Source organism: Manacus vitellinus, unplaced genomic scaffold (assembly GCF_001715985.3).
Source record: "Manacus vitellinus isolate BGI_N305 unplaced genomic scaffold, ASM171598v3 scaffold_11_pilon, whole genome shotgun sequence".
NCBI lineage: Eukaryota > Metazoa > Chordata > Aves > Passeriformes > Pipridae > Manacus > Manacus vitellinus.
In genome coordinates, this window is record NW_021938895.1 from 2,477,789 (window position 1) to 2,488,680 (window position 10,892).

The 10,892-nt window shown below is 43.4% G+C and overlaps 1 protein-coding gene across 1 annotated transcript; it reads left to right on the forward strand.

Annotated features, from left to right (window-relative positions):
- The first annotated feature begins 26 nt into the window (after positions 1 to 26).
- Positions 27 to 10,199, forward strand: TDRD6 (tudor domain containing 6). The gene is made up of 4 exons (XM_018088765.2): positions 27 to 6,335; positions 6,778 to 6,896; positions 7,978 to 8,067; positions 10,052 to 10,199. Exons 1-4 carry the CDS (start codon positions 143 to 145, stop codon positions 10,079 to 10,081), a joined length of 6,432 nt encoding a protein of 2,143 aa, XP_017944254.1. The 5' UTR covers positions 27 to 142; the 3' UTR covers positions 10,082 to 10,199.
- The last annotated feature ends 693 nt before the right edge of the window (positions 10,200 to 10,892 follow it).

The following is a 10,892-nucleotide window of genomic DNA, read 5'->3' on the forward strand; positions in this document are numbered from 1 at the left end:
GAGTTGCAGCGCCCAGGGGTACCGCGTGTTCCTGCTGGACGAGGGGTACGTGGTGGCCACGTCCGCCTATTACCTGGCGCGGGGCTGCCCGGAGCTGTTCCAGCTGCCGCCGGAGGTGCTGGGCTGCGTCGTGGCCAATGTCATGCCCTCCCAAGGCCCTGAGGGTACGGGCTGCGGGGACTCACCGGTCTCCAAGTGGACGGTGGAGGCGATGGAGTTCCTCAGCTTCCTGCACGGCAAGGAGGTGTCTGGTGTGGTGCAGGAGGTGATGTCCCCGCAGCTCATCGTGCTCGAGCTGCCCCAACTCGTGGCCCAGATGCGGCAGCTGGGCTTGGCCAGGCGGGTCTCTGCTGTCTGGTTCTGCCAGGTGCTCAGACGCTGCCTGCCTTTTGGCCACCTAAAGCAGCAGCTCTGGCAGCAGCAGCCCTCAACGTGTTCCCTTGGAGCTTTTGCAGTGCCTCAGCTTCTCCACGTGCTGCTGTCATATCGGCCCCTGTCACCTGCCTTGGATTACTTCTACCCACAGCTTCAGCTGGGTGTGACAGAGCCCGTCATAGTGACCCATGTCTCTGACCCACATCACATCTACTGCCAGTTGCAATGCCTGTCCCAGGAGATCCGTTGCCTTTCTGATACCATGTGCCATGTTTATGACTGGTGGGAGCAGGATTTATTGCCCAAGGTAGGCTCGCCCTGTGCTGCCCGTGGCATGGATGGCCAGTGGTACCGTGCCCTTCTGCTGGAGCTTATTACAGGGGAGCAGGACCAGCAGGCAGCTCTCGTGATCTTTGTGGACTATGGCAGGAAGGAGACTGTGACCAGAGCTAACTTGCGCCATTTGCCTGCTGAGTGTTTTCGGATGCCTGTGGTGACTTACGTGTGTGCTCTCCAGGGTGTTTCTGATGGGGGCTGTGGCTGGTCCTCATCACAGATCGATGTGCTGAAAGCACTGGTGCAAGGCAGAGGAGTGAGTGCTCGCATCAAAGCCTTTAACTCCTTTGAGCATCTCTATTATGTGACTCTGTATGGGGAAAGCGGCGTCAACTTGAACCATCTTTTTGGGTCTCAGGCTTGCTGCCTGGTCAGCAGTTGTAAGCAGGCTAACCAAACTAAGGCTCGTGGGCAGCTGGCATTAGAAGAATCCTCAGCTGGAGAATTGGAATTGCCATCAGAAGCACCTCCTGTCTTAACACGCAGAGATTTGGGCTCTGCTGATGTACCTGGTGTACAGCTAAAGACCTGTGTGTTCTACAGTGCACAGGTCTCCTACCTCCGAGATCCATCTGAGTTCTGGCTGCAGCTCAATGAACACCACCAGCTTTTCAGGCAGCTGAGGCAGTGCATGTGGAATTTCTACTCCCATGCCACGAAGCTGGATGGTGCTGGGTGGGACCCACACCCTGGATCCCTTTGTTGTGCCAGTGGGAACGAGGGTGGCTTTTATCGAGCGGTGGTCACCAGGGTGCTGGACAGTGGGGTGGAAATACACCTGGTGGACAGGGGCAGTACAGAAACTGTGGATCGGTGTGCGGTGAAGGACCTGCTCCCTCGGTTCAGGGAAGTCCCTGCTCTAGCTCTGAAGTGTTGTTTGGCAGGTGTCTCCCCTCTGAGAGGGGCTTGGAGCGAAGCCTCTGTGTCTGCGTTCCGGGAGATTGTGCTGAACAAGGGACTGAAGGTTTGGTTTTTGAGTTTGAAGGGTGACAAATACATGGTTGAAATTTTTGACCAGACCCAGTTAGGAGAGAAAAGAGTAAGTAAACTCATGGCCCAGGGAGGTTATGCTGAATACCAGAGGTGTGAAATACCCAAGACTCTCCAGAATTCAGATGAAAAGGCTGTGACACAGGCCTCTTCCCTAGCAACTAGTGCAGAGGAAAAACAAATAAATGCAGAGAAGAGGCTTAGAGAAGAGTCTGCTCTAAAGAGCAATGATAGAGCAGTTGATCCTGACATCACTGTGATGGTCAGAGAGAGCCCTGTTGCAGCCATTCACAGTTCTAAAAGTAGTGAATCTCTTCCTGCTCAGGAATATAAGGGCAAGGGAAACTTGCGTGTGTCTTTGAGACAGAATTATGTGGAAATTAAGCCAGGTTATTCTTGTGGAGGCCACTTAGAAGTGGGAAGTACTGTTAGTGTTATTTTGTCGTATGTTGAAAATCCTAGTGTTTTCTGGTGTCAGTTGAGTAGAAATAGCCGTGACCTTGAGTTACTAATGGATGAAATTCAGGAGCACTGTAAGAATTCATCCCAGCCACATGTTTGGCCAAATCTCGTGTGTTTAGCCCAGTACTCAAAGGATAAGAAATGGTACAGGGCTTTAATTGTTAGTGAAGCACTTCGTGCGGAAAAAGTAGAAGTTGTCTATGTTGACTATGGCAACAGAGAGCAGGTGTACCTGTCAAACCTCCGTGCAATCGATGAGCGCTTCCTTAGGTTGGAGGCTCAGGCTTTCAGGTGCAGCCTTTACAACTTAATCCAACCCAATGGTCAGAATCCTTTTGCTTGGGAAGAAGAAGCGATTAATACTTTTCAGCAGTTTGTTGTTAATTCGTCATCTGAACTCGAACTGAAGTGTACAATATTTGCCTTGGCTTCAATAAATAGGGACCTGTTTAACATCGTAGATTTAATAACACCTTTTCAGAGTGCTTGCCAGTTTCTGACTCAGAGAGGTGTAGCCAGACCTTTATTTCCTCAAAAGCATCTGGCATCCTTGGTTCAGCTTCATTCTTACTATTATTCTAATCATGGTATCAAAATTGGGAGTGAGGAAGAAGTTTATATTACACACATTGAGGATCCATGGACGTTTTATTGCCAGCTTGAAAGATGTGCAGATACCTTAGCACAGCTGGCTGATAACATCAGTCGCCTGAGTGAAACAATGACCAGCACGGGAACCTTGAGAACGTCTGGGAGCTTGTGCCTGGCAAGGTATGCTGACAGTCAGTGGTACAGGGGAGTAATTATGGAAACACAACCGAAGGCAAAAGTCTTCTTTGTGGATTTTGGGAACACAGAGACCGTAGAGAAAGACGATCTGCTTCCTTTACCCAGTGATGCTTCTGATATCCTGCTTGTGCCAATGCAGGCCATAAAATGTTCCATATCTGATGTATCTTCTGTTTCCAAAGAAGCTGCAACATGGTTTAAGGAAGCTGTCCTAGAAAGGCAATTAAAAGCAATAGTAGTAGCAAAGGACTCTGATAATACACTGCTGGTTGAATTGTTTGATAGTAATACTCAAATTAATACAAAACTGAAGGAGCTAAGCCTAAACAACACAAGACTGTGTGGTCATGTAGAAAGTGAGACTCGGTGCTCTAGAAATGCAGATGTGAATGAGACTGCAGTGTCCCCTTTAAATGCAGGGAGGCCTCTTGAAAGCAAAAAATGTGGATCTGAAGCTCAGGGAGGACAAGGGAGCAAAAGGCACTTCAAAGAAGATGTAAACCTTTTCCAGCCCTCTAGCAAGGGAGATCTGGCAGCTGGATTACTAGAATCTGATGAAATGCTTAGCAGTAAAAAGGATGCTAGTTTGTTAAGTGAAGCAGGGGAGGAGTCTCTACTCCCTATCCAGATGGATACACTGTCAGATATTAAATCTGGTGCTGAAGGCAGGTGTGTAATGCTTAAAAATGTGTCTGATCTACCACAACAGAAGATAGTGCCAGCTCTTAAAACGTTAGTGTATGTGTCTTATGTCAATGATCCACTGGATTTTTATGTTCAATTAGGGAGCGATGAGGTTCAGCTTAACAGCATTTTGAAAAGTTTAAACAATGGGACACCAGCAAAGAATCCTTGTGGACAATTTTTCCAAGCAGGAGATTTAATCAGTGCTGTTTATTCAGAAGACAACCTGTGGTATAGAGCTGCAGTAAAAGAGAAGACTTCTGACAATTCAATAAGGGTACACTATATTGATTATGGTGATACTTCAGTAATTACTGTTCATCAAGCACGCAGGCTCCCTGAGGACTTGTCATCTATTCCAGCAATAAGCATTCACTGCTTCCTAGGTGGACTTAAGTGCAAAAAAAATACAGACTGGGCAGAGAAAGCAGTGCTTTACTTCACCAAGAGAACAAGTGAAATCCTGCTGTCATGTGAATTTGTAGAAAAGGTTGAGGATAAATGGGAAGTTATTCTCAGTGACCATCAAGGTATAATAACAGTGGATTTACCTAATGATCTTGCAAGTACAGAGAGATCTTGTTCAACTGAAATAATTGATAAAAGAGAGAATAGTGACATGATAACTTCATGTGAGCCTTTGCCTCCTCAGGCACCAAGTGAGATTTCCTGTGATTGTAAATCATTTATCTGGAAGTTTCCAGAGGCAGGTCAGACTTTAAAAATTTACATCACGGTAGTAAATGGCCCAGAATACTTCTGGTGTCATAGTGCTGATACTGAACACTTGAGCTACATTGACAAAAAAATAGAGGAAGCTGAAAAGCTTGGACTGAGCTCTTTGAATGATGGCAGAATATCTTGTATTAAAAGTGGTCATACTTGTCTAGCAAAATACAGTCAAGATGGATGGTTCTACAGAGCTCAGATCATCAGTGTAAAAGGTGACAGTGTAGTTGTTCGACATGTGGATTATGGCAGCCAGGAAGCTGTTGGCTTGGAGATGGTCCGACAGATTCCATGTGAACTGCTCAGAGTACCTGGTCAGGCATTTGCTTGCTGTCTGTCAGGTTTCAGTCCTTCAGAGGGCTCATGGCTTAGTGAAGCAAATCAGAAGTTTTATAATATGACTGCAGACCTTGTATTAGAAGCTGAAGTAGTAGAGACTCGGAAAGATAAAGATTCTGAAGTTCCTCTCTGTGTTGTCAAGCTGGAAGCTTCTGGCAATAGTATTAATGAAGAGATGAAGCCTTTTTGGAAGGCTAATAAAGGAACTGGTGACAGTGCTTTCTCAAGTCTTGACAACCTCTTTAAGGAAAATAGAAGTTCAAACAGTGATATGGGTCTTTGTCTTGAAAGAGAAACTACTGCTGTTTGTGGATTAGCTCAGGAAGGAAGTGCTTTACTTTGTTCTGAACCTTTCCTGGGTGTAACTTCTGAGTGCTTAGAAACTGCAGAAGCAAATGTGTCAGTGGGAGCTGCCAGTGGGAACGCTGATGATGGATATGAAACAGCAGAGCATCAGAACAGTTTTGATAAAGAGGTACCTCTGTCTGAAGGTGATAGTGATAACAGTATGTTACTAGAACCAATGAGATGCTGCAGCCCTCACATTTCAGGGAGTGAAGTGACAGCTTCAGAACAAGAACTGTCTGAAGTACTGTTTGGAGAGGATGCTGAGCTGCAAGCAGAACTGATGGGCAGTGCTTCAGCAGCCAGCCTCCTTCTAGGAAACAAACCAGAAGAGCTGCAGCAATTGCCAGTGCTCCAGGCACAGCCATCTTCCAGCAGTGGAACAGGGATGTTAGTAGAACTGGATCCATTAGAAATGCACTATTCATATGATGATCTAAAAGAGTTCCTGCTGGATCTAGAGGCACTTTCAGCCAAGTCGTCCTTCAGGGAAGAAACAAAGGAAGCCCTGGAAACAAAGTCACTTGAAGTGCAGACAGCATCAGGCAGTGAAGCAAGAGAGACAGTGTTGGAACAGGAGTTGCTGGAGCTGCCAGTTTGTAGTGAGGAGACAGGAGAGTTGGCAGCTCTGAACTTTCTTGAAATTTTAACATTACTTAATGAGAAGGAAAACCTGGTGCCTTCAGTTAGTGATGGAAAGAAGTCAGAAGAGCCGATTCCGCCTGATGTTCAGCCTTCTTTGGGAGGGAACCCAAAGAAACTGAAAGTGAATTTGTCTGGAATTCATCAGGCAGATGATCTACTAGGTGATTGGATGGAAGCAGATGCTCCTCCCCTAAAGCTGTCATCATCTGGTGGTAGAACTGAGAAACAACTGGACCTGAAGACCCATGACAAGCAGTCAGTGGCAAGTGCCAAGTTTGGGCACTTTCTGGAACTGGTACTGCCTGATGTTCAGCCTTCTCAGGAAGACAGGGAGGAGGACTTGTTAGAGCTGGAACATTCTGTGCTGCAGAATTCTGCAAATAGTGGAAGTCAGCTTTCATTTCTCACGAAAGACTCAGTGGATCAGAGGCCTGTTTTCCCTGTGAAATCATGTGACTACAAAGTTAAGAAACGTAAGGGGAGGCAGAAGCAGCAAGATGACTGTGTGGAAGAGTGGATGAAACAAGACTTGACTGACTCATTTAAAGAGTGTGGAAATACACATGTGCAGTCATCAGACTGTAAGTCTGGGGATGAAGAAGAAGAAAAGCAACACGAGAACTTGGCTGACTGCAGTGCAGGTAAATTACCTGATTTTGAGAAGTTAAATAATCAAAATGTTGTGCTCACTCAGACATGAGAATAGCTTTCTTGTAGAAACCTAATTTTTATTTCCTAATAAGTTAACATATTAGTGTTAATGTCAGTATGCTTTGACGGGTTAAGGACAGCAGACTAAGTGTAGGATCTCATGTTTAATGTGACAGTGTAACAGCAACTGATCTTACCTGGGGAGATTAATGATTTTGATTGGAAATCTATTTCAGAACATGAAATACATTTGCAAGACTGTTCAGGATGAGAAATTTTAGCTTTCAAACATCAAGTAAGTAGTTTGGAGGGGGGCAGGGGAGCAGTGTTGTGAGGAATCTTAGGTTTTTTGAGGGGTGATTTTTTTGGGACTTTATGTGTTTGTTTTTTTTTTTTCTTCCTCCTTCATTGATATGTCATAATTTCTTGTAGCACATCCTGAATATCCTTGTAATCTGAAGGGCTTTGATGTTGGTTCCAAATGTGTGGTGTGGACCTCCCTCCAGTGGTGTGAGGCTCGCATTTTGGAGATATCTGAAAAAGGTACTAGGGTAAGTATGGTTTGAATATTCTTTCTGCCTTCTTAAGATCTGGCCCTTCTGTAGTCTTCCTCTAAATATTTTAATATTGAATATTTTAGATCTTCACTCTATAATAGGCTACATAGAAACAGAAGTGTCTCAAATAGAGTTGGATGCTACATGCCAACACTTGATATTCCCTTCACATCTTATTCCCTTGTATTGACTGGGAATATTGAAGGAGGTGGCTCCAGATTGAGATTCACACTCATATGCATGATTCTGGCTGGCTGGCGAATTAATGTTCTGCTGTGGAGCTGTTTTCCCATTAAATGCTCATGAAACCTGGTACTATTTTACTGGTGTTTTGAGGAATTAGTGCTACAACAGTAGAACTTTGGGAAGAAACTTGAACTATACTGTATATAATGATGAATCCAAGACTATTCCTGCTTCAGTGAAATGTGTACTACATTAGTGGCTGTTAACTTTAACAGTGGGAGTTAACTTTAGTGGGAGTTAACTTTAACAGTAGAGGATAATCTAGGGAGCTGCCTTGTTCTACTGCTCTTTATGCTATGGGATGAATTGGAAGCCTTCCTTCAGTTCAAGGGGAGTGTGTGTCCATGTACACACATCATAGATGTCATACTTGGATAAAATGACCTTTAAGTTATAATTAAGGTTGCAAATCCAAAAGATCTTTACAGAAAAGCAACTTTTTGGAAGATTGAATGCCTGAGATTGTTGAAGCCAGCTCTTTTGCTAGTAGATCCCTTGGGTATCTGAAACTAACTTCAGCTGTATTCAGATGAGGTTCAGTGTCTATTATGTATTGTTATTTCACCAGCTTTCTTCTGGTTCTGGTCTAGTAGGTATTTTACAGCCTTTGTTTCTCACGATACTTAGCTTAGAAGTCCAGAAGAGCCTTGAACAGATTCAGTAGTTATATTCAGTTTTTTTAGAGATTGACTTGCTCTTCCTTGCAAGATCCAGACTTCTCAAAACCTTCTAAAGGCAGGGAGTCCTCAGTTGTGTTTTCCCACTGCAGTGTTTTATTCGCTGAGTGTATTGCTGCTGTGCTAGATACACTTTGGCTCCCTCTCTGCAGGTCTTGAATCTGTCCAGTGGCAACGAGGAAATTGTGGCTCCTGAGAATGTCTGGAATGGTATTCCTGACTCAGCTTGCAGATCATCTGAGGTATGGCAGTGTGGTAGTGGACTGGGTAGGACAGTACTGGTTTTCAGAAAGGGTGCTAACTGGTAAATCATGAAAAATACTTCTATTATGAATTAGGAAAGAATAGTAAGGTTTTCACCAGTGTTCTTCATGAAGTACCTACCAGGAAAAAGTCGTGTCTAGAACCCAAAGCTCAGGTCATCAGCCATGCTGTGGTGATAACAGAATGAATTTCCAGTTCGTTCTTCACATGCAGTTTTTGAATCAAAGCGAAAAGTGGGCAGAAGACCTAATATAGTGAGTTATAAGGGGGGAAAACAGTGGTAAATAGGAGTCCAGTAGTGCTGATGTAAAAAGTTAGTCTAGTATTAAAGGAAGCATCTCAGTGGATGTCTTAGCAACAGTGCCAGCTTCCTAAGAAGATCCCTTTTTGTATAGGTGTTAACCCCTGCAACAGAAAACTTCCAGTCCTTACCAGAGGAGTCCTTGCTTCATGGTAAGTGTACCTGAAACCTCCCAAATGGGCTATGTATTTGGTGTTGAGATGTTTTCTAATTTTCTAGAAAATGTTCTATTTTAGAAAACACAGTTAAAACACTAAGTTGAGTTTATGTAGTTGATACTGTTGTTGAGATTTTCTTAGTAGCATTATCTTGTGTACTGTCACTTTATGGGTGACTACATGCAATGAGAGCTGCTACTCTGTCTGGATTGGAAATCAGTTTAATAATTATTTATTCACCTGATGGATTGAGCCTCTTGGAGGAGCTTGTTCTTGGATGGTTCACCTAAACATTAATTTTTGATAGGGTTTTGAGCGTCTGCCATTAGCATGCTGTTCTTGCTCGTGTTTCTGAGGCAGAGTAAGTGACTGCTAGGCAGACTACCAAGCATTTAGTTTGGGATTTGAGTGTCCCAATCCCATAATAGATCTTTGGTCTATAAATCTAAACCCATAATAATACCATCTTAGTTGTTTGTGAATAGTGCATGTACATCTTTATTGTTTCTTAAAAATTTTGATGTGTTACTGGTAATCAGTGCACCAAATAAGTAGTACAGGTTCTTTCTGGTTATAATCTATGGAATTGTAGGGCAGTTCTGGTTGAAAGGGGCCTTTGGAGCTGCTGAAAGCAGGGTCAACAAGATGAGGTTGCTAAGAACCTTACTGACAGGTCTGGAATCTATCCAAGGATGGAGACTCCAAAACCTGTCTGGGCAACTTGTTTCTGTGGTTGCCTGATGAAGACTGAACTGAGTTTAAGTAGAGATAGCATATCTGCTTTCAGAGATTGAATTGGTAATTATATTTCAGTACAACTGTACTGAAAGCTGACTGGTTTATGGGTAGCAAATAATGAAGCCTGCAATAGAGATCTAGTTGCCTGTTAAGCAAAAAAAAGGCAGTTAAAAGAACTTGATTAAAATGTTAAAATGGTGAATCTACAAATTCTCCCCTAGATGCAGAATTATTCTTGATTTTGTGGTTTTGATAATACTTTTATAGTTTTTACCTCTTCATTTTTGTTGTTTTCCCTTATTTGGTTACTAAATATTATTATCCAAATTTGCCCATTGTCTGTTCTTGAACACTTTACATGGAATTAGTATGTTTGCCCTCTCAGCAGCAGCACAGGAGATGTGAGCTAAGGTGGTGCAACCACATGTCACAGAGCTGGATCTTGCTGCACATGTGTGCCACTGCCTGGAAAGGCAGTTTGAGTAGAAGGTACCTGATCCACAGGATGCAAAAACTCCTGCAGTGGTGTATGCCAAGCCCAATGAGGGATGGAGTGACTTGAACTCATAACTGGGAGCACTGCTGCTTCATCTTTTGGGCAGGTCTGCTCTTTCATTTTGCTGTAAATGTAGTCTTCTAATATGGTCCAATATGTTGATAATATTTCGTCTGAAGCCCTGTAGAGCTGTGACTTTAGATGATAATGCATTTATATACATTTATAGACACATCTTGTTGGGTCTAATCTGTGCTTATTCCCTGTAGAAAAGCAAACCGGCCACAGTTGTGATTTAGTTGAAGATACTCGTGCCCTCCAGCTTTGCTGAAACCAAGTGACATGTTCACCACATGAAACTGATCAAGTGCCTGTGTGCCAAACATTCCCATGGAAATGTGTTCATGGGAACAAGAATGCAAGCCAAGCATTGAGTATTTTTTTTTTCTCCCTAACTGACCAAATGCCTGTCACTACTGCACTTCCTTGTCAAAGAAATGTTGATGGTAGACTTATTGTCAGCTTTTTTTCCTACAGCTGTTGTTGGTAGACTGTTATTGTTAGCTTGTTTCTCATAACTGTACTTTCTTTATTAAATAAGTTTGCCTCTTGACTGGCATTTCTTATTGTGTGTGGGTGCACTGACTTGTATCGAGTTCTTGTATTAAGGTGGGTGGTTGTTCAAAAAAGACTTCTTATGAGTTTCTGTATATGCTATTTGTTGTACAGCACTGCTTGCTGATGTTTGCTTTTGGAAAGCAAAAGTTATGTTGTTACATGGGTTTTTTTCCTCAAAAAAAAAAAAATTGAGGGTATTTTTGCAGGGGTGTGGTGGGGGGAGGAAGGTTTTTTTCCTCCATTGGGAAATACAGTTGTTTTGAGTTGGAATCTTGCATTTGGTGCTGTTCTAAAGCAATGGAAGAAGCTAGAATAAAGCTTTGGCTGACATATACTGGTTTGTTAATGTGTTTTTTTACTGACTTGTGTCTGTTCCCTATGCATAAGCACAAATGCTGTGTGGGCTGTTCTGCAGTCCCTAGTTCTGTTTTGACCTTAACCAGCTCTCTAGAGGACTATGAGCTGTGGTGAATAATTAGAAACATTAATTGC

What these genes read in the sequence shown, in the direction of transcription:
- TDRD6 (XM_018088765.2), top strand. Translation starts at nt 143, where the DNA reads ATGCCCTCCCAAGGCCCTGAGGGTACGGGCTGCGGGGACTCACCGGTC. An exon ending in CTTGGCTGACTGCAGTGCAG is followed by an intron (nt 6,336 to 6,777) that starts GTAAATTACCTG and finishes AATTTCTTGTAG; the next exon opens with CACATCCTGAATATCCTTGT. An exon ending in TATCTGAAAAAGGTACTAGG is followed by an intron (nt 6,897 to 7,977) that starts GTAAGTATGGTT and finishes CCCTCTCTGCAG; the next exon opens with GTCTTGAATCTGTCCAGTGG.